General features: G+C 32.7%; 1 protein-coding gene across 1 annotated transcript in view; it reads left to right on the top strand.

Annotated features, from left to right (window-relative positions):
* Positions 1-24,256, top strand: part of Ance-3 (angiotensin-converting enzyme Ance-3) — a 220,325-nt gene that overhangs the window by 180,565 nt on the left and 15,504 nt on the right. The window contains exon 10 of the mRNA XM_089632689.1: positions 12,794-12,934. Coding sequence (XP_089488815.1) covers positions 12,794-12,934 — 141 coding nt within the window. The remainder of the gene's footprint in view (positions 1-12,793; positions 12,935-24,256) is intronic.

The raw sequence follows: 24,256 nt of genomic DNA, 5'->3' as shown, positions 1-24,256 counted from the left end.
CTCAAAAATTATCCGACCACATTTTTTCTAGCCGAAACAATGAAGCACGGGCGGTATTTATCATTGGTCTGGTTAGTGTTAGTGTTAGGTTTAGGATATTTTAGGTTATGTTAGGTTAGGTAGGGGAAAATCAATGCGCAGTACACACTCAATCAATGCAAACAGATTTTTGATTGACAAACGTACATAATTTTTTTACGTTTTCGAGTGTTGCACAATAAATGCTTGAGTGCGTTCGGAGTTCATAGGGTTAAGCGAATCACGAGGCATTCATTTCATTGCAGTATTTTGGTGATAAATTATTCCGAAAATGATGTCGTGCCGACATGGTAGGTACTACCAATCTCCAAGCCATTATAAATGTTTTCAAGCGTTGGACAATCTCCTTGTGTTCCTTTTCAATAATGGTGAATGTTCGCTGTACCACATTGGAGTCCTTTCGAAGACTACAAAATATAAAATATAACGAATAAACTATATACTCAGTACACTAAATATAAGGAAAGGTGTACTAAATTTAATACTCAGTGGCGTAGCAACCGACTTGACAGCCTGGCTGAAATACTTATTAATTTTTTTACGTGCGATAAACCTCTCCCTATTCTTTATTTGTTCTGAATTAAGAATATCTTTGGTTTTTTACATTAACTCCTCACAGGAGGCCCTGAGGTAAAAAAAATCCTTCAGGGCCTATGTAATGTTTGGGAATGCTGTGTGAAGGGTCTTTTTAGGGAAAGGAAGGAGAGGAAGTTCTGGGAAAGAAAAATACCTAGACAAACCTCACCCCATGAACCGGGGCGCCGCTGCTAAGTTACCAAACGTTGCGAACCACTTGGGGTGACCTTTATTTGTTATCCAATAAATGGTAGTCGGGGCGGCGGTATCCATACCCGCCTCCCAAATTGAGATTTATGTTGGGCATGAAATTAATGTTTCCAACATGCATACGATGATGACTTTTGTATTGTAACCGTCTACTCTATACTGCTTTAAGTCAGAATATTATAGGTTTGATTTCTGCCAAAGAACAGATTTTGATTCAGATGTTAAAAAAAAACATAAACTGAAAGACCTTTTAAAAATTATTAATTGTTTCCTAGAACCTCGTTTGTGAACCGGACAATTTCGAAACTCGCTAAGCCACTGATAGTACGACAAGTACGGTTATATGGTAATGATAAAGTACTGTAATGCACTGAAATGTGGTGTTCCGTGAAGGTGCTGGATGCTGTACCTACGCTAGCCGTACTACTAAGCAAAGTGTGGTGTACCAAGGTGCTGTATGCCGTACCTACGCAGGCTGTACTACCAGGTACTACGTGTATCGTGTAACGTTGGGCCGTTATGAAACACTGCACCGGTATCTGATAAACGCGAGCATATTATTATACAGTCCGGTGCTAATAAATGAATCGTTTAGTCACTCGACTCCGTCTACCTGCATCAGATATTCGTATAAACCACGTAATAAAGTGGGATCCTGCAGCGATCACTTATTTTATTACCAAATCTTACTGTATCTTGTCCAGAACTGTTATTAAAGTTTAATTATGACCGTTGAGACAGTCTTTCTTCACGCTTGCATCTGTGGGAACAGTTGCATTTCATTTTTTAAAGCAGGTGTTAACCCGTATGATATTTATCTTTGTGGTGTAAATATTATTTAATATTTTGGAGAAAGTTATGCTTGTGAGAGTATTTTCAATTGATTTTGTATTATATATAGTAAACCTTTGGGTATTTGCTGATTATTTCACACTCATTATAATACCGGGGTTTTACGGTGAACACTGAAATAAACTAATAACTTCCCTAAACTGAATTTCAAATTTTTAATTAATATAAAGATGTGGGATCAAAAATGTGATGCTCCTCCATAAATACTCACCACCGTCCATGGTCTCTGACCATTTTCCTCCAGTTCTTAATCTCAAGTATATTCGCCTTTTCCTCGATCTCTATCTGGGTCGCTTCCACAGGGTCATCACTTGGTCGTCATTTATACTGCCAATTGAGACAATGTCCCACCTCAGTTGGAATATATCGGATCATGGTTTTTAATTAAGCTTTGTAAGTAAAGAAAGTGACTCAGTTTGCTCAAAGTGGCGGAACACGAGATTGCTGAAGGCTGTAAACAGCAGTTAGCGCATTCGTCAACCTAATCCAGTGGTTGTTGGTTGCCGGTTGTTAAATGAGCCGGAAGTGACGGACTTACGCAAGATATGTCGTATCCGATCAGGGTGTGTTTGCCGCGAATCAATGCTTCTCAATGCGTGAAAAAACGCGTTACCTAATGGCGTTAATCGCGTACTCTGCGCATGTTGTTGGCACACTTGTAATCGCGTTCAGGTAAATTGTAATTAGAAATTAAATACAGTGTGCTTTGAAAAATAAAGCTGTTAACATGGGTTACATTTGCCTATACAAGATACTTATTTCTTAGAAGATAAAATACGGAGATTGAATATTTTTTTAACTATGCTGTTTTTGAAAACATTGAAAAAAACTGATTATGCTTAGTACTGAGTAAACCATATTGAAATTCAAATAGTATCTTACCAAACTACGCACGGTTTCGTCAAAGAAACCATCTTCCTGATTCACCTGACAATTGTACAGTACTGCAACCCTCTTTTAAATTCAACTTCTTTACTCATTGAATTGTGCTTTTAATGGCAATGAGGTTGAAACCTTGTAGTACATATTTTTGGTTCTTCTAAAAAATACCATCTTTTCTTTATAAGTTGATCTGGAACTGATTTTCTCTATTTTAACATTATTTATCTCTGTCCTTTCAACATCTTTACATTTCTGGAAATTGGACATCGCTCCATTATTTATGAAGTGTAAACGTCTTTAAAACACGATGTCGGGTATGGGGAGGCAATCGCGCCCAAATGAATTACAGTTTCTGTCGATGTCATTTAACTCTAATAGCTACACATACAATAGATAATATATAATAAAAATAAAACTGCACGCGGAAAGTGAACCCATGAATTTCAACTTTATTTCGGCCGCGTCAATCTGCATTTTTTTTTTCTTTGCCAAGTGGAAAACTTGTACCACATATTTTTGGTTTTCCTACTCTCAACAACCTTAACCACGAAGAATCCTTCAACTGTTAACGAAATGAAGCTACATGTTACCTTTATTTCGTACATTATCTATGTTGGGTAAGTTTTTATATTCTCACGGCCAAAAGCATTTTAGTTGTTTGTTTTTGGGGCGTTATGCCGTGTTGCGCTAACTCCTTCTTTAGCCGACGTTTCGGACAGCGTTGCAGTGTCCATCATCAGGGCAGATCCGGACACATCTTCGGATCTACCGGATCTGCCCTGATGATGGACACTGCAACGCTGTCCGAAACGTCGGCTAAAGAAGGAGTTAGCGCAACACGGCATAACACCCCAAAAACAAACAACAACGAAAAAAAAAAAAAAATTATCTATGTTAACTACATTTTTTTCAAAAATTTTAATCGCTTTTGTAATAGGTATATCGGTTTTTGTACTGTTTTTGCAAAATAAATAAATAATCTACCCTCTTTTATTTCAACCGTGATCTAATTTTTTCTCCCTGCTTTCAAAATTACAAGTGTCTTCGGTATAAACGTCTTGCTTAAAATGAAAACCCTTCCCTTTTCAACCCTTTCCTTTATCTAAAAGAGTGAAAGCCAAGTGTAATTACTTTTAAATCTACATTACTATCTGGTAACGACATAAACTAAAAAATATATGTAAAATTTTACCTTTCCTCTTTGGAAATACACAAGCAGAAGTTCTAACTCACTTCATATAGGCACCTACTATTAGATTCATTAGAATTACGATTTGGACCAGTAATTTTCATGTGTTTTATCTTTCTCGGTCTCAAAAGAAACGATATTATCATTTTGTTCTTACAGAGACCTCCTGCAATTCAGCGGAAACATTTTTTATGTAAATTAAGGCTTCGAGTATCTGGCCTGGTATGATTATTTAGCAATATTATGAAGTAAATGGTTTACTTCGTTAAAGTGACTTACCTTCATACTTGCAAATTAAAAGTACGACTACCGGTGTTCTGCAATACAGGTGGTGGTGGCAATAATTAATTCGTTTTAAAATACCTGCATAAAATTTACCGGACTTTCTCATAAAACTAACTCGATATTATAATTATAAAAGTTTATAGAATTATTTAAAATTCAGTTTTCACTTTACGTTTATCCTGACGAAGAAACCATTGGTTTTGAAACATGTCGATCCTTTTTTATTAAATAGTGTTGCATAGAAAGTTATCTTTATTATTTAAATTAAAATGACGCCACAAAATGATTTTGCATTTATTGAAGAAGCTTATAGAAAGCCTCAGACCTATTTTTAGATGATCCTTTATGGTTAGTTGTTTAACCTGAGGATAACTTGTTTTATTATCTGTTTAATTTATGTACTTATTATTATTTTCTTTTTATTACGTTCTCTATGTATTTACTTATTATTATTAACCTGTTAGCATTTACCAATTTTTATTAATTTATTGTTATTTTTCTCTATATATTTTTTGTTATTTACCTCTGTAATACTTATTTAGTCAGTGGAATGTAATTGTTGCCAACATACTGCCCCGCTCTAATTTTAGTTTGAATAACTGTAGTACTAATTTCTTGGTTTTGTATTCTCAATATTATATTAAGTTTAGATATATATTATTATTTACTATAATTGTAAAGCTGCACATCACGACACAGGAATCCCCTATTTAGATGAGCAGCTAATGATTTTATTGTAAGGTAAGATATTTTTAATACCTAGTCTAAGACAATGGCCCGAAAACCAAAAATAAACAAAGCCTTTTAGATTACTGAAATGAATTATTCCGTTCCGAAGTATTCGATCTGCATTTTTCCAATTGATCAGTGTTTTGCATTGTTGTCTAAGCCAAATTACATATTACAGCACAGCGATGACTTATCAAACACTGAATGTAATGCATTTTCTAATTGAGAACAATGGCTCCTGATAATATCACATAATGGTACAAAAGAGAGAAACTATTACCAGCTAATATGGTCAGTAGTTAAAAGTGTAGGAACATCCTATTATGACATCTTTTTATCCATGCTGCAATGAAGCAATAAAATCAAATGCAAAAAATGCATTGCTTTTGAATTTATCGACAATTTTTTTTTCAAAAAAACTCCAGCAACAATTAAATATCGTTTAGATACATACATACTTACTTCATTCCATAAAATACGGATGGATACACCACAAGTGCTATCCTGTAAGGATCATAAAATTGCCAAGACCGCCATCCTGGTTGACGATGTTTTGGGCGGATTAACATAGCGTCTATGGGCACGGATTTGTTAATGCGATTCTTGAAGCGGATAGACCTTAGACTATATTATTATCTACTCTTTAAATCCTCTAAGGTTACCTCCCATTTCTTTAATTTACACTGATTATCAGTTTTTTAAAACTTCTAAATAACCCGAATATCCACATTTTAAATTCAAGTCATTGTATGAATTAAATATGTTGTGAATTATGAACTATTATGAACTCTGGGAAGGAGTTCCAAATTTGAGTGTATAAAAAAACACCTCTCACACAACATACCAGAGAAATTTACATATTTCAACTGTTTTGAGTTTCAAATGTTTTACTTCATCGAAGTAACGATTACTGGTGAAGGAGGTAATATTTTGGCTTTAGCCAATCGATATATTAAATCATTCACATCTTCGACATGTTATTTTTATAAATGAACTTTCTTTTGAAAATTGATTTTAATTGTGACATAAATTTAGGACAAATACAAGTCTATTTGTTTTTAATCACCTTGGCACTCTTGGCAGACCGATTTTTAACAGAATTACTTCTACTACTAACTTTCTTCCCATGTTCTAATATATTACGTAATGAGTAAAAGTATAATTAAATTAATTCTATACTCTACATTGTATTACCTACCTAGTATTACTTATCTCTCGTGTGTTTATTGTGTAGTTGATAGTTACAGCACCGTGATAATGATAATATATTTATCGTCAGTGTGCAGTGTAAAATGTTTACATGATAATGTATATGCTATTTGAAAGTCATATGAACAACGTAATAGTGGTATTATTGAACTTAGCTCTGGATTTGGATATATTATATAAATTTTAATATTTCCTGTTATTTAGCTCAAAAACTTTTACAAACATTAATGCTTTGTAAGATCGAAAAAAAAGTCTTCACGGTATCAGGGTATGTCCACACCTTTTTTTCTCATTGAACGTTAGATAATATGGAGCAAACACAATCAAATCATATTTTTTTGATAAATGAATATATCAAAGCTCTATAGCTCATCATAAATGTTGGCAGCGTAATATTTCGTTTCGACTCAATTTCCATTCCGGCCGGAAAAGTCATATCAAAATTCAAAACAACAGAGTTCTTCGAAAGTTTCTTTTATTTTAGATAAAACATATAATTTAATTCTAGAACTTGCTTGATTATATATAGATATGTTTCGATTTCGCCTCAAAATCTTCTGAATTCTAAAAGAACTTTTCGATTTCGAGAAAGGATTTTTCGATTTTCAGGGGCCAATGTTACACTAGAAAATCGCTTGTCAAAAGAGAAAATTCTACACAGGCATCTTCATATGCACACAACAGATTTAAGAAAAGCAAAGATCTTCATGAAAATTAAACAATTTTTTTGATTAAAATCTGATATGTTTAATGTTTATCCGAGACACTATCTAGGTTAAAAACAATTTATTTAGAAAATTTGTTTTAATTTAAAAAGGTAGATGCCAAAAATATGTAAAAAATGAATTGCACGATGATATTATTAAATCTAATGGGTCCCAATGGTGAAGTTGGTTAAGACACCTGTCCCAGTACCATTTATTAGTGTTATCTTCTTCTTCAATGATATATTATTGATGGGTATAACCCATCAAACTAAGTTAAAAATAAAATGTTGTTTCTGAATATTTTTTCTACCAATCTCGATCGTGCTCAACTAGTAGATGCAATAATAATTTGATATTTTACATGTTCATAATTTTTTCATTGAAAATTTGTTTTTTTTATCTTATAATATATAGACATCTTCTCGACATAAAATATATTTTTCCTATTATATACCTACCCTTAAGCATTTACAATGTACCTCATCTTTATGTTAAGGAAATTACGTATTATTATTTTATAAATATATTTTACAATTGCAATATTATATTAAATACAGGATCTCATTGTTTTCTTATATAGACATCTTTTCAACTTGAAATATACTTTACTTATTATATACATACCCATAAACCTTTACTGTGTACCTCGTATTTATCATTGACACATAATTTTTATACATATTTATTGGAAGTCCATTATTGTATTACTAAAAAGGAATTTCATTTTGCTTTGTTATTTACACATTACGTTCTTAACTTCTGTTTACTATCCTTTGCATTTTTACACGCCCATAACGTCTCTTTATTGCGCAATTCTAATTTCTTCGACTTTATGTTTAATACTTTAAGTTATACTATTTAAAATATAAAAGGCGTTAATGATATAAATAAAATATGGTGACTGGTTATTGGCTTTTCGCAAAGAACATTTCAGGATTGAGGGAACAAACGAGCCGTGTCCGCATTATGCAGTTTAATGCACTGTCTACGTTTTGCAAACTGCAATTTTAACTAGTGATTGTATAGGAACAGTTCCACTGTGTCTTTGAAGTGGTCCAAACCGCTCTAAATGAGGCTCCAAGTCACACGAAGCCGCTACATTCTCTCCATATCCCAATACTAGAAACACGAAACCATCCAAATTGTCGACTTGTTCAACGCGCTGCCCACTAGCGGCAGTTTACTGATCACTCTAATTTAAAAACAGTGCCGGATTAGGCACGAGGTAGACAAATGCCAACGGGCCCACTTTTTTTTAGGTTCCACTAGAACTAATAAAAAAAATTCAGTGAGACTTCCAAATTTTCCATAATTTTAAGCAATTAAGTCGAGTCACAATCAATAAGACTTATTTTTCATGCCCAAAGTTGAGGCCCAATTTACTAGTGAAATTGTAAAAAAAAATCTATAAATTGACCACTTTCTTGAACAAATAAAAAGTTTCCTAGGCCTGTCTGGAGCCTAGCAGTCGGAAAATTATCTTTAATCTTGCTATAAGTAGGTAACATTACTAGGAATTTTATTTCTGTTCCAAAAAACATTTTATTTTATCTTTATCGTTATTGGATATGATAAATGACTAAACTTTATTTGGGCATACTAGGAAACATTAAAACTTTATATTGAACGTTTTCTTCTTCAATAAACAAAAAAATTGGCCTGCGACGCTTTTATCCTGAGTTAAACTGCCCTAGCTATCTTGTTATTATTTTCAAAATGAGCACATAAATTTATTTATAAACTTTTTTTCTTTTGTTTATATTTAAATCCGTTAATAACGAGGAGAAATTTACTAACAAACGCTTTATGCAGAGGAACTGTAGGGTCTAGAGTCTAGAGTCATAATTATAATTAAATGTAGCTTTCGTTTTATTAAAAACAAATAGAGTCTTGATGCGTACAACGAAACAGGTAAGCAATCAGTTTCTTTATATCGTCTTCTTGGGGCTTACGAAATGTTGACTGCCCGGGGTCCTCCAAAAGACTTTTTTATTTCGTTGCAGACATCCCGGACAGATTTCTTTTAACTAACGGGTTTAGTTCGGCACTGTTCATGCATGCCTTTCTATTCACAGTATCTGCTCTGGGATCTCGTCTAGAAGTCTACTGTTCGTTCTAGAACACACAGTTTACTAGAAATTTGCATCTGTTCCGAAATATAATGCATGCGAACCTTAATCTTACGCAAGCGCCGCCGCGGCATGTGATCCAGTAACGCGTAGCAAAAACGCTGGAAACGCTAAATAATTGCCCGGAATTCGAAAATGCCGAAGACAAATTATAATAATTTACGTAGTCGGCAATAACGATTCTATTCGGGTTTACTATAATCGTAATCATTAGTTTAAGCACAGTAGAAGCATGCCTGATGGCAAAACAGATGTCAACAGAAGATAATAATGGTAAAACGTTCTTATAAAAATGTTTCGTTATCGGGCATGAATTACGTTTTTGCAAACTTCTACATATTTCGTAATGAGGAATGTCTTTAACCCTGTCTTATTAAAACATGTTTAAAACCCATAGGTTTGCACACTGTAGTTGGTGGCGCGGGTTCCGATGACGACAGAACGTCCGAGCGTTCAGATATCTACTAAGTTTTGATCAATAGAGTTATTTCACACTTTTTTGCAGTGAAACTAAGACCTTAGTGTGACGTAATGTTTTAGTGTAAAGAGTTTCAAATGACTAAACCGCAGTTTGTTCCAAAAAGTATAGTTTTTTTATTGGAATTCAATGTTTGCAATTTGCAAGCTTATGCATAAACAGCAATAATTAGAATGACGTAGTCTGCAAAGCGCTCGAAGGCGGGGAAGTAATTTTACATCATGGCGCTGCAATTTTTGACCAGACGCATCACGATTTTATTCGCAGGAATAATTTATTACAAAATATTATCAACCACGTAATATATTCTCAACAAAACGACCACGATACTGCATAGGTTGAAAGTTTAAGAGCTTGCTTCGTGATCACGGAATTGCGGGAACAAGAAAAATTGATTTCTTTCCGATCGATAAATATCTTGTAATGAGCAAATGCTATTATTGTTGTTAATAGACGTATTGAATCATAAAAACGCGTGCTCATTTATCGACTGACTTAATTTTTACGATATTCAAACACTGGTGTACGAAATGTTATTCATTATGACGATTATCAATAAACAGTAAGAATCAACATATGACAAACTTGATTATCGTTTTAGGTCAACATATAACGATAAATGTTAAATTGTAATTTTGTGATTTTTCTTATTTTGACATAAGGCTAGATAAATGTATTTATAATGTCACTGTTTTGTTCTTTAGATAACTAACCGAAGCCAGATTACACGGAGAAAAAATAGTATTTCTAATTTATTAAGAATCTCTCCAAATATTGGTAATCCGGATGAAAACGGGAGGCTTTAACGAATGAACTAACAGGTTTCCTGGTAACCTTTTTAATATGTCATGCGAAAATATTCGTGTTTTCATGAATACGTGTTCTGACATCGTGATAATATATTCGTAATTTACTGAAAGTTTATCAGGAAACCTATTAATTCATTAGTTTAGCCTGCAATCCTGCAAATTAATAAATTGAAGAGGTTCTTAATAAATGATCGATACTCATTTTTATCCTTGTATCAGTGGGATTTGGTGAGAATGAAGAAAGTGTGAAAGGGGATTTGCAATAGAATAGGACGTCGGTAAGTACCTGGATCCGAAAAGTAGATCGGATCAATTCATATCAAACTATTTTTCTCTGAATATTGGCTCTCACCAGGGAGATTTTAAGACTACATTCGACTAGGGCACCTAATTATCCAAGTAACTGTAGTAACTATAACTATAATGATGTCTCGTGCACGCGACGAGATTACCACCTTAGCTAACCAATATTTTAAACACAGTAAATCAACTATTTAAGTTTATTAATTTATCTACCTATAACTACGTATTACGAAATCAACAAATGAGAAAGATTTCCAATGAATGACGACCGTTTTAAATGACTGAAATAATTGAAATTCCAAAGATTTTCCAATACATTATTATGAGCTTTGCTGAACTCGGACTAAAGTTAGATGCAGTCCGTAAAACAGTAACCGTATAAGAGAAGACACATAATATCCACTTCCACATATGCACTTCATACGCAGTTAGTCGCTCTAATCCCGTCCAGTTGGTGGGCATTGGCCGCGATGCATTTTTCTTCAACACTTTCTTCAACTTCATCGCGCAACACACTTTATCTAGATGTGATGTATTATAATATATCCGCATTGCTGCGTGTGTTGCATCACCGATCATTTTTACTGGTCCATTCTGATGAAATTACTTTCGAGATGTGAGATGACGGCCGGTTTGTGAAATTGGATTAATTATTGATTAAGCATCGTGATTTCCTAAAACTTGGTGTTGTTCCATTTTCAAAATGCAGGTACTCACCTGAATGATGTTGAAATACTCGTACAGAACATTTTCATCATAAATTTCATCTTTCTTTCGTATTTTGAATAGCAAACCGTCAGAACACAAAAATACTTTTTTTAAACTGAATTCCATCGTTTTTGTCATATGTTTGATAACTTTTTTTTACTTGTGCTTTGTTAAGATTTTAGAAGTGATATTTTGTAATAGAGAGAGTGTGTTGCATGTAAAAACTACTTATGTTTCAGTAATAATAAAATCATTGATTTATTATGTTTCATTCTGACTGTGTCCCCTAAAGGTCCCCCAATGACAATGTTTGCCTTGTGACCTACTTAAATATTATGTATCTCTAAAGGGCCATGAAATTTTGACTTTTGAGGAATTAAGCGGTGTTGTGCTTCTTCCGTTTTCTTGATCTTACGTTACAGATATCCTTTGTGTATCTATCTTCATGGCTGATGTAGCAAAAAGGAGGAAGATGTGGAACACTTAGTTCCCCAAATCAAATAATATTACAGTTACTAATAATATGTTCAACCTGAAAAAGTGTGCGTACCAATTCCAGTCTTATTGTATACATATCAACCTTTCCACTAGTTACGTGACAAGCTTTCAAAGCACTCATTTCCTCTTCCTACCAAAGAGTGGAAACGTAGACCGACATTTCAATAAGTGGTAGAACACCAGTTTGCCCACATTTGATCTTCTGAAGTGTGCAGCAGGTTTTCAATATACGTAACACTTTAACGATAAATAATAACACGGTTTTAATATCTTATTTCGTTGACATATTCGCTGACGAAAAACAATGTCCATAATGTATGATGTAAGCTGAATTGTGCACTACTAAAACAAGATATCTAGACGCAGACGGCTGTAATGTTTGTGCTGAACATTTTCAATTAATATTTTGAACTGGTGTTTTACATTTATCTAAAATAGATCTGCTATTTAAATTATCCAAAGACTTTAGTATTATCAGAAGCTTTTTCTCACTCACGGGGTGTGTCTCCTTTTCTCAAACTGATTGATTTTAAATGCGTTTGTCGTTCTCTCTGAGATATTTCAAAGTCTAGCTAATAGGGCAAGAATGCCTTTATACAACTTACGCACGTGTGCTAAAATTGTCACTCATTAGTTCAAATATGGTTATGACACATGTGCAAGTATCATATTACCTGAACCTAAACATATTTAAATATTGAAGACAATATTTGCTGATATTTAGAATATTTACTTCACTGTTTGTTGATGTGTATTAACTATTTATTCAATAAAAAAAATAAAAAGAAAAAAAAATTGAAACAGACAAATCAGATAAAGATTCGGTCGCGTCTATGAAATGAAACCAGGACCTCAGCCTTTCCGGGGCTTTGCTCTACCACTGAGCTAATCCAACCCTATCCTCTTCGGTCATGAACTGAAACAAAAAAAATCAGAGTAAATTTTACTAAACACCTGTTTTGTTTCCGAACACATGTAAAAAACAACTGACCCATCAACATCTCGTGCCTGTAACCGGTAAAAATAGTATTCTCTTTATTGTATTTATAAAATTTTGCTGCAATTGACCTCAGCCAGACCCTGGACTAAACCAAAACTTTGACCTCCAAAATTTAACTTTACACAAGATTTTACCATGATTATGCTTTTCTTTTTTTTTTGTTTCTAATTGCAGTTTTTCTTTTTTGTAGATATTTCGTGAGCACGATCCTGCAGTTCCAGATCCATAGAGCCATGTGCAAAGCTTCAGGTCAGTACGTGGAAGGAGACGTTGACAAGCAGCTTCATAAGTGTGACATATACAGGAGCCCAGAAGCTGGACGAGTTCTCAAGTAAGCTAACTGACTTTTTTTACCGTAAAAATGCCATTCAAGGGCTAAGTGGTGCCCAAAAATACTTACCCAGTTATAACCTGTTGCCACCCCATCCCTTACAATAAACAAATAGGTAAGCCGTTTAGATTTAAGACAATTTCTTTATGGGGATGCCTTTGAGCTTTTATTGAATGACTACCGGAGACCCGCGAAAAATCACGGGATATTATAATAATTTTAAAAAAATATTGCAATCTTTGGAGCACAGCCGTCAGGTTGTTTGGATGGAAGATGCTCCGAGAAACTAGCGTCATTGATCCCTTCGACACCGGTGCATAGTCGGGAAACACGCCAAATGGACGTCCAACGTTTGTAGATAGTTGACATTTATCACATGAGAACAGGTTGTTTCTACGACTTGTTCTTGAGTTCGACAGCTCAGCTATGGAACGATCTGCCGACCTCTATGTTTTCTCCCCCTTACAACATGAGAAAAAATCGTATTTTTTCTTTATTGATTATTTACTCTTTACTGAAATTGAATAATAAAATAATTTTTTAGTAGTTAATTGAATAAAAATCTGTGGCGAATAGTTTCAAACGATATTGTGACTTAAACACTGCTGGATATCATGATCTGCAGTATCATAACAGGCCGATATCATTATCAGCACGATAACAAGGTGCTACCGAATGAAATTTATATGGAGGTGTATAACTGTCAGATAAGCTACCGATAGAGTTATCTGACACAACAAATTATTATTTCTATAAAGGCAAGGTGATTGTTTGGTTTAGTAGTTATTCTGACTTAGCATTATTTTTATTTGATGTAATTATAATCTTTTCCTAGAAAGAAAAAAATCGCAAAGTAAGATCCGAAAATTATTATAAACACGTTTTGTTCTGTTATTTAATACGTCACAGGTATGAAAAAAAATCGCAGTACATCTTTAATTTGTCAAGGGATTTTCGCTGTATTTCAAATGAGTCGTATTTCATTAATTATTTTCACCATTTTTATTTATTTATTTATTAACGCCCTTTTTCGGGGCTTTTACATGAGAATATTAAGAAATATACATTTATGCTTAATTATTATTGTTTTTAATATTAATACGCTCCCTCTAACATTCGTATTCCCATATCTCCTTTTCAAACCATTTTTGAACGCTTACTACGTGGCTTTAAGGATATCACCGAAGTCTTTTGAATAGTAACTAACATTTTTAAAGGTTCAAATACAATCATCATTATTTTGATAATGGTAATAAATGGTATTCGATAAACAGGATGTCGACGTCTTTAGGCAAATATAATACTGGTGTATTTTTGGATTGCGGGAATGAATAATGAATATTAATGAGAGAACGGCGCTATTTTAACGGTAGGTGATGTAGAATATCCTTATTTTCTGACATTTAAAGAGGTAAATGTACCGTAAAAAACAGGTGTCAATTAAAAAAAAATCAAAATAAATTAATATTGTAATACCTAATCCTGATTAAGTATTCAAGCTTTATTAACGTGGAGTCATTTTTTACCACTATGATTTATTGGAATTATGGAAAATTTCAGTGATGTTCGAATATGCATTATTTAAATTCATGTATATTTTATGTTTGATACATTTTATATGTAGTTCTAAAATCCTAGTAAACTCCTGATAGATTTCGAATTTATTTATTTTATTATTTTTTTACAAATATTACATTAACTCCACACATGAGGCCCTAAGAAATATAATTTATCTTAGGGTCTATGTCATCTTTGGGGATGCTGCATAGAGGTTATATAACATTGAGTAATTTGTTTCAAAAGTAGCGTTAATACAATTAATATGTAGTACCAAAAATCATGTAGATTGCAGATTTCTAGTTTTATTATGTTGAAGATAATATTACAATGTAACTGGTTACTTAAAATTACCTAATTGGTTGCAAAAGTACCGTTGATGCATTTTTCCAAGTCTACCTTACAGACACGACTATTAATTATAAATCTTTACACCCATGGTCACATAAATTGTCTGTATTCAATGATACACAGGCTTACTAACATCCCGCTCGACAATAAAGCATACGAGAAGGAAATAAATACCATTTTAACCATTGCTTAAAATAACGGTTTCAAGGGTAGAGACATAGAAAAAATAATTAATCATTAAAAACACAAAAATAAAGTTAACTAATATAATAAATTTGGGTGTTTAGAATTCGTCGGACCTAAATCTAATAAAATTTCAAAAGTGTTCAAAAATTGTGCTTTAATAATTTAGGATCATTTCTTAAAAATTCTAAAAGTAAACTAAAAAATAGCTGCATTTATAAACTGCAGTGTGACAAATGCAACGCTGTAAAACAAACAAAAATAATTCGCTCGCCACTCCTAGATACATTCAAACCGAGTTTAAGTATTATAGAACATTAAAAAATAAAAATAATTCAATGTAAAAGAATCAATTCATGAAATTCAATGCACGAAACCCCCCGAGTCACCCAAATTATTTTTATTCAAATTTAAACATTACAATAAATGGGAGTAACTCTATATAGTAATAACTAATAATATTTTCCGATACAAATTCGGAAATTAATAATAGCGTAGGTAATAAAAAGGAAATCTATTTGTATTCATTAAAAATACCTATACGAAAATAATATACATATACCGTCTTAGAGTGGTTTCACCACAGTTTGATAATGCCTTCAGAGGGCGAAAGAGCTGTCACGCGTAATAATAACTACACAGCAGAACTTGTTTAATAATATACTATTTTGGCATATGTCTATCTCCTAAGGATAACCCCCAGCAATACCGGGTACACATCAGCTAGTTTTATAAAAGTGAATTTTCTCCATATATTTTCATAATCTCATGTTTGTCGACTGGTTGTAGTGTTGAAATTAATTAATAATTTTCGGGATTTCCTCATCGTAATGTTTTTAAGCCTTATCTTGATGTTGTTTTGAACATGTTTACCTCCATGGAATTTTCAATTTAATTTGGAAGTTTGGGTCAACTTGGGTTTAAAACTAATTAATAAAGTACGGAAAATAATTTACTCACCACTTCTCAGTATTTTCACAAAACCTAAGCAATATAATGCACCCAAATAATTCATAGCAATAAAGTCATTAAATAATTAAGTAAATAATTAAGAACTCATTACCATTTACTGAGGGGAAAACATAGATTGGTTTAACCAACAATATATCATGTCATCGGTTTAAACAGTAATAAATCAATGTTTGCACCTTCAAAATTTACATTTGAAATAGTATAAATACGTCGTCTCAATGTGGAATAACCACAGTTTGAAAATGGCCTTGTAAGCCGAAACAGCTGTCACAATAATAAAAAACTAAAACACTTGCAGAACTTAATAATAATATTATCAAATTTAATCTAAATTAAATTTATAAAAAAATTTAATCGAGTTCTACGAATTAAACACAAAAACAATAAATTAATTAGAGATCCCAGCTTGCTGGCTGCTGGCTGCTGGCTGCTGGCTGCTGGCTGCTGACAATACACACACTGTTTTACAATAGACGACAATAATAATAGTGATGGCATTAACATCATTAACATAGTTATGTGATATAGTGTAGGTTATTTGGTCAGTAGGGAACAAATTTTTTTCTAAATTGAGTAATTTAAATGTATATTTCAGTATTGCTACACCAAATCAAAGTAAAAAGGTAGGATCTATACGTGTGTCCATTGTACCAAAAAGGATCAAAAAAATACCAACTTGACTTCTATTTTTTCAATACCGTTATTAAATAATGGAAAACTGTTTTTAATAAAGCGTATTCATTATTAATTAACAATACTGTTTGTAATAAACCCATGGTTCACTTTACTGACGATTTAATTGAATTAAAAATGAACAACGGCAATATAAATAAGAAAAAATAGTCAATGTCCACCAAATTCACTTTCAAATATTCTAAAAGCTTTTGTAACATGTCAATAGACAAAATGATACTATTATTTCATAAGGCCCAAAGACATGGACCATGACAATGAAATTTCGTCGTTCGTGACCGTGAAATTAGGCACAATCTGTTGCAGAAGTTTTTGTTTGTTTGTTAGATTATAATTGAAAGGTTTATTATGCTGATCTAAGGATGCAGAAACATTTTTTTATTTACTTTTATGATTGCTAGTTTTACAGCCTGGTTTTACTGGAGTTTCAAAAACATTTCTTTTTGAATCGTTGACAAATACTTTAAAAACAATGGGGCTGTTTATCTAACGTCAGTTAAATATATGTTTCAAAGATCCTTAATGAATGTGATGCTGGGAGATGAAAATTTTATCCTGTTATAGCAGACAAACAATCTGTACAATTTTATGGACTAAGTGGATCACCATTACCATTTTTTAAGGTGGACTCATGATAGAGTTTTTTTTATCCGCAATATAAACAAACAAAAGATATTCAAAGCAAAAGAGTAAAAAAACTTTGAATAATGTTTGGTAGACAAATCATACGTATGATAAAGGAAAGATTGTCATTTGTGATTTTTCAAGCCACGGAGAAAACACCTAAAAATTTATTTCGAATGTCTGCTAACCAGGACAAAGTTTGGGATGTTACAAAAACACTAAAGGTTTTCTACTTTATTATTGTACATCCTCAAATATTTTAGTTTTATCGTCTATTTTTCATTTTTTATTCAAAGCTCTTGTAAAGCCGTAACTCTGATTTGTATTCCTGGACATTTTGTCATAATGGTCAATGATATTGTTACCCTCATAAACCACATTCCCCTATCTGACATTTTTACCATTCTCAAAGATAGAACCTGCAATGTTTGGTCAGAGTATTGGCACATCGTTAGTCAATCCAAGGGTTTAAGCCTGCTATGCCTTGATACAAAGGACTATCCCTTCAAAACCGTGGTTTCAACAACTATCATTTCTCCGAAAAAGATATTTCCTCACTTTTTCGAATGAGTATTGGGCATTGTTCAGTTCCTTCTCACTTTTTCCAAAATTCACGTGCTTGACTCCCCATATTGTACCTTCTGTGTTCTAGAAGTAGGAATTTCAGATCACGTATTTCTTCGTTTTCCCTCTCTAAACAAATATTCTCTCTTCCATCAAGTTTCATCTAAAATTGCCTCCTCTACCTTCAACGTCTCATCTCTTCTAAATCTGAATTCGACTCCAGTCTTCCATACACTTAAACTAATTTCGAATGAATTTATCTATTTATACAAAACTAATATATAAATTAGACTTAAACTGTCTCCATAATATGAAATGGTAGATTAGAACACCGTTGAAGAGTGAAAGCCAGAAACATTTAGAAAAAAAATCTTCGCTTATGAATTCAACAAAGACATTTAGATGTCGATATAACCTCCATTTATTTGAAAATAACCTTTACCCGGGCGGTAGCGTTTATCTTACAAAATACACTTGAGGTATTAAATTTTGATTCTAAAAACCAAGAACATACTTTTTTATCATTGTCGGAAAACTATTATGAATTGTGAAAAGAAAATTGTGGTTTATTTGTCGGTTAAGATGTTTTTTTACTGTTACATTGTGAAATAATGTACTGAATATTTAGTTTTTTGGTGTTCATTTTTCTAACATGAGTTAAAATAAATGTGATTTGTCAGAGCTGCTCTTTTTTATACATAATATAACTTCAATAAAACAATTAAATTAACATTACTTCAATAAAAGTGGAATAATATTTCCTAGGTATCATAAAGTTTACTCTAATAAATGTTCACTTTAGCAAAAGTAAACTTTAAAAAATGTTAACTTTAATAAAAGTTTTCTTAAGTAAAAGTGTAATTTAATAAAAGTTTACACTTTATAAATATAAATAGGATAGAGTTCCAGCAAGTATAAACAGTTGAAAAAATACACTTAATTTATTAATTTATCTCTCAAATAACCTAATATTAAACCCTTTTTCCAAATACAGGTCTCACAAGTTTTCTTAAATGAATTCGCTTACCTTCTAAACGTACACCTCATACATTACAATCATTACTAATTATTATTTCCTCTGTAATTTAAATGAATTTATCTTAACCCTTTCTCAACCAGGATCAGAATCGATACAATACTTATTTAAGTAAATTACGAATAGCCAAGAAAATAATTGATAAACTGATATTAGGTACCGTCGTTATTAGCAGAAGAAGGGGCTGAGAGATTGGGCGCACTGTTCAGGGCCCGCAAACACTTAATCGTACACAACTGCTGACCCTGTCCACATCGCAAGTGCGCTATACTGTTGATTTGGCAGCCCCTCTGGTCTGGGATCCCGAAACACTTGAAAAAACCTCTGACTATAATGTGCAGAGACGGGCGGTCCGTATGTCAGATTCCCATATCTTAACAGACGGATTGCAATCTTTAGAGTACAAGTGTCAGGTAGGAATGATATCCTTGTTTTGCTGGTACAACAGTGGAAGATGCTCCGAGGACCTACCGTCATTGATCCCTTCGGCACCAGTGCATGGTCAGGAAACTTGCCAAACGCGCACCCAACACGTGTACACGGTTGAAATTCGTCACATCAAAACGGGTCGTGTCTACGACTCGTTCTTGTATTCAACTGCTCTCCTCTCACCCCTGTTTCTTCTCCCTTCTTCAACATGGGTCTCTTCAATCCTTCCTCTCTCAAACAGACCCTCCACACAGCATCCCCAAAGATGCCTTGAGAGGCTTGAGGTATATTATTTTCCTCCGAGCCTCCTGTGTGGAGTGAATGTTTTTTAAAAAAATAACCATCGATTTGCGACGCCTGGGTCGGAACTATACACATTTTGTCATCTCAGCCATTAACTTTCTTCAATTATTTTTCCGGTTGTTTTTGGCATTTTGCATTTTATATGTAATCAAAAAAAAACAATAGAAATGAGTTCTTATCTTTTAACTGTAAATTGTCGACTGCCAATTGTCATCCGTCATCTGTCAACTGTTACGTTTTTAGTTATTTTTTAACCGTTCTACATATTTAATGACACGGTAAACTTTAGTAATTAATTTATACGAGAAAGGGTTAACGTTAAAGTTACGGGTAACTAACAGAGATTGTATATACTTCCGCGTTTAAGGTAAGCAGACACAAGTAATTGTAACGATATTACCACGAATCCGGGAACCCATTTTCCAAGGGCAGTCCACTTCGCCTGCGCTAACTATCGATCCGTTCATTTCTTAGAGTTTGCAATAAAAACAACTTTGATTAAAATCAAACGGAAATAGAACGTTTGTTATAAAAACTACTTTAAATTACGAAACATCAGCCTAATACTTTTAGACGATTTAATGAAAGACGTATTAATCTTTTGAATAAAAATACGAATTAAATTGGAGGTATATTTTTTTCGATCAGTTCAACAAATTAATTATAAAAAAAACTTTCGGATTTAATATTAATATCATACAAAAATGCTATGTTTTGAATTTCGCGAGTCATGAGGATTGTTTGTATATTTTTCATTTTTCTGTTTTCGTTTCATTCCACAAAACATTTTGTCATTATGATAATTTCATTATTGCACAAAGTCCTGTTTAAAATCGATAATTTTGCATTTCATCTGTCTGTAATTTTTTTGTTACCTTCGGCTCCAGTTTCATTGCGGTGGCCATTTTAATAGTTCAGTGAAAATTCTTTTTTCAAATGTGAAATCGTCGTGTTTATTTAAGTACCTACATACATCTTGTGTTTTAAAATAAAAGCAAATTAGTAACATACTCTTTTGGATGCCAGGTCTACTGTTCACAGAACTACTAGTATATTTTTGGATCAATTTTGACATCATTTTCAAACCGTGAAAACCAAATTATACACTACAACAGTGCTTAGAAATGGCAGTTTCTATTATGTAAGTTATTATTATTTCAGTAGGTACTTACCTAGAATGAAATATAATCATTTTTCAAAATTAGAATATTTTTCATTGTGATTAAACGAAAATTCTTTTGTCTTGAAAATATCACTGATCTGATTCATGAATAAACCACTCACATCCAGGGAGGTATAACTCCGATCGAAAATTGGAACCGAAATATTGTTACGTCATATGTTTGCCTAACTATATTCACCAATGAAAAACTCTGAAAATTCTATGCAATAAACTGTCAAAGTTTTTCATTGGTGTATAGTATAATAAGTAGGCTCCGAATGAGAATGTTACTTTCTACATATTGGAATTTCTATGGTTTTTTAGGTCCAATTTGTTTCATACAAAAGCCCGAAGTTATATATCTATAGAAGTTGATTTATGCTCACATTTTATCTGACCGATAATAAAAAGGAGCACCTGGTTCCTAGAACTGTAAGAAAATATTTGAATTAAAGTGAATTTTGAATTAATAAAATCAAAAGAGAGTAATAACAAAACAAAAAAGTCATAATTTGAGACCTGAAGTTACGACAAACAGTGATGTGCAACCTTTTATTATTTTACAAAATCTTTGAAAGGTTAGACTACACCTTATACCTAAATACCGATCAAAATAATAATAACAAGATCTGTTTCACTTTTTTTTGTAAACTGTGCCCCGGGTTGTGCATCTCTGATGTCATACATACTTATCTCTTATATACTGGACCAAGATTCTTTGTAAAATTTATGTTTTTAGATTAATTATTAAAATTTGTACGACAAATCGAAGATATTTTTTATTTAATATATAAACAGATTACAATAATTCACAAATTTAAATATTTTGTTGCTTATTGCGGAAAATGATATTTTTTAACGAAACAGCCAACTCTCTTGTAAATTTTTTTTTCTCGTGTTTGAATTGGGGAGTGGCGTCATTATGGTTTAAAAGGGGTTTATGGTTTATTTAGGTGTAAAATTTTGTTAATTGAGGTACATAATACATGTTTATTTTTAGGTAGGTAATAATAGAAGGTAGGTACAGAGCTGCTTGTAAATTGTTCAATGACAGAGCTGGCAATACTGTAAGAAAATGGGTAGTAAATGCAAACAATAATAAACTGATACTAATAAAATCAATAACACTCATTATTATGATGCTATTAACTGTTTTGATTTATAACAACAGAACAGTCAATCATAATTAAAGCATCATAACAAATCATTACCACACTAACTAGGTTACAAACCAATTATTTAGAACTTTGTAATCATTCAAAAAGATAGCTGCCAAAAATATGGGAAAAAATAGTTGCAAGGTAAAATAAATATGCAATATGATATTGACACAGATGACGAATTAGGTCACACAGTGATCGAGTGGTTAAAGATGTTGTCCTGGCTAGACAGAGATTCTGGGTTTGATTCCCAGTTCAGACCGATATTTTTTTTATTTGTCTGTGTCTTGTTCTTTTACATGTTTCGATTAGTATTATCTTCTTCTTCAATGAAAGATAACCATGTTATTTACATTGTGATGGGCTTGAACCACAATTTGTGATTTGCAATCGATACCACCGGCAATATCTACCTATACATCATAACAGCTAATCAATGCACGACTTTGTTGACAAATACGTAATGATGGTTAGATAAAATATTACGGTATCTAACTGCCTGTATTTTCTGGCCACTGTCCAAAGCATTCCGAGAACCAATCGATCCATATCATCACCGTAAAACACGCGATTAAATGCCGTACATCATCCATAATAAAGTACACTTTCCTTTGAGTGCGTTTTATTGAGTTAATAACATTTAAGGATTAATGTTTGTAAATGTTTTGTTTCCGGCAAAGGAAAGTGTTCCGCGTTGAGAAATATAAGCGCATGGAACGCCTTTGTTACGTAAATTCTCCTTTAAATTGATATAATAGCATTGCTGCATTCGCCTACGAGTAGATGACTAATAGAGCTAGGATGCAATAAAGGTACTGCATCGGCTCGATAAGCAAATATACAGATCCGGAAATAATTCCAAAATATTATTATAACGATCGAAAGGCGAACTGGATCAGCAGATGTGGTATTCTGTATCTGCTAGTTATGTATAATTTAATACTGTTGCTTTGGGCTTAATTAAATGTTAGAACGGAGTTTAAAGTTACAACGAAGATTTTGCTAAATACGGTTAAATCTCGGTTTTAGGATGAGACATCCTGGCGTTGATAGAATACGAGCGTTCAAAAGAAAGAAGAAGATGGTTTAAAACGGAGATATGTAAACACGAATGTTAGAGTGTGAAAATATTTAATAAAATACCACTCGTTTAAAATGGAGCGAAAATCTCTTGATAAATGCTTTAGTTACATTTAAAGATATACTGTGAATTTTTTTCATACAAATAACATATAAGGTAACAAAATAAAATGTGTCCTTAATAATTTTCGGAGCATAGGTACTACCATTTTTAATCTACCGATGGAATTTCATACAATTACCGTTTCGACTCAACAATTATAAACATAGATATTATCTTCAAAAACAATAAATATTTTTTCGGAACTTAAAAACTCAAAGTGTTAAGGAGATGTTTGTTATAAATCTGTATAAAAACTCAAAGTGTTAAAGAGATATTTGTTGTTAATCAGTATAAATTCGGAATGCGGGGGCTTAAGGAGGCTATTAAATTGGATTTATTTTAATGGAGGTTAAGTCAAATGAGCGTACGTTATGTTTCTTTAGATTTAGCCTTAGATCAACTGCCTAATATTATTATGTTTATGAACAACAACAAAAAACAAAAAAGCATAACATTCATAAATCATCTGCTGACTATCGATTGGTTTGTATGTTTTAACGAATCATCGGTCACACCCTTTGTACCTATAGTGTTGTTCTATCTCATTTCATATATTTAATCTTCTGGTAATGTTCATTAACCTGGGCCTTTAACAGACTTTTACTTATATATCTATCTTAAGTTAGACCACATCGTTGTAAGTTCTTGTGTTCAAGCATATACAATTCTGATATATTTTTTCTTGCGTGTCCGTATACGATACATTTGTATCTCTTGATTTGAAGAAATACGCCAATACGGTTCCAACATCTAAAAATGAATTCACGTAAGCATATGATAATATGTATCCTTAACCTATTTTTGTTATTTGTTTTTGGGGTATTATGCCGTGTTGCGCTAACTCCTTCTTTAGCCAACGTTTCGGACAGCATTGCAGTGTCCATCATCAGGGCAGATGTCTTATTGTCCAAATAATAAGACATCTGCCCTGATGATGGACACTGCAATGCTGTCCGAAACGTTGGCTAAAGAAGGAGTTAGCGCAACACGGCATAATACCCCAAAAACAAATAACAAAAATACTTTTGGCCGTGAAAATCTTAAATCATATCCTTAACCTAATAGCAAAATTGCCCCTTGGTATAGAAAATCGTTGGGCTGAGCT

Source organism: Hesperophylax consimilis, chromosome 6 (genome assembly GCF_061612785.1).
Source record: "Hesperophylax consimilis isolate HC1 chromosome 6, BYU_Hcon_1.0, whole genome shotgun sequence".
NCBI lineage: Eukaryota > Metazoa > Arthropoda > Insecta > Trichoptera > Limnephilidae > Hesperophylax > Hesperophylax consimilis.
Note: the sequence above shows the minus strand (reverse complement) of the source record. Positions and strands in the feature narration are given on the sequence as shown.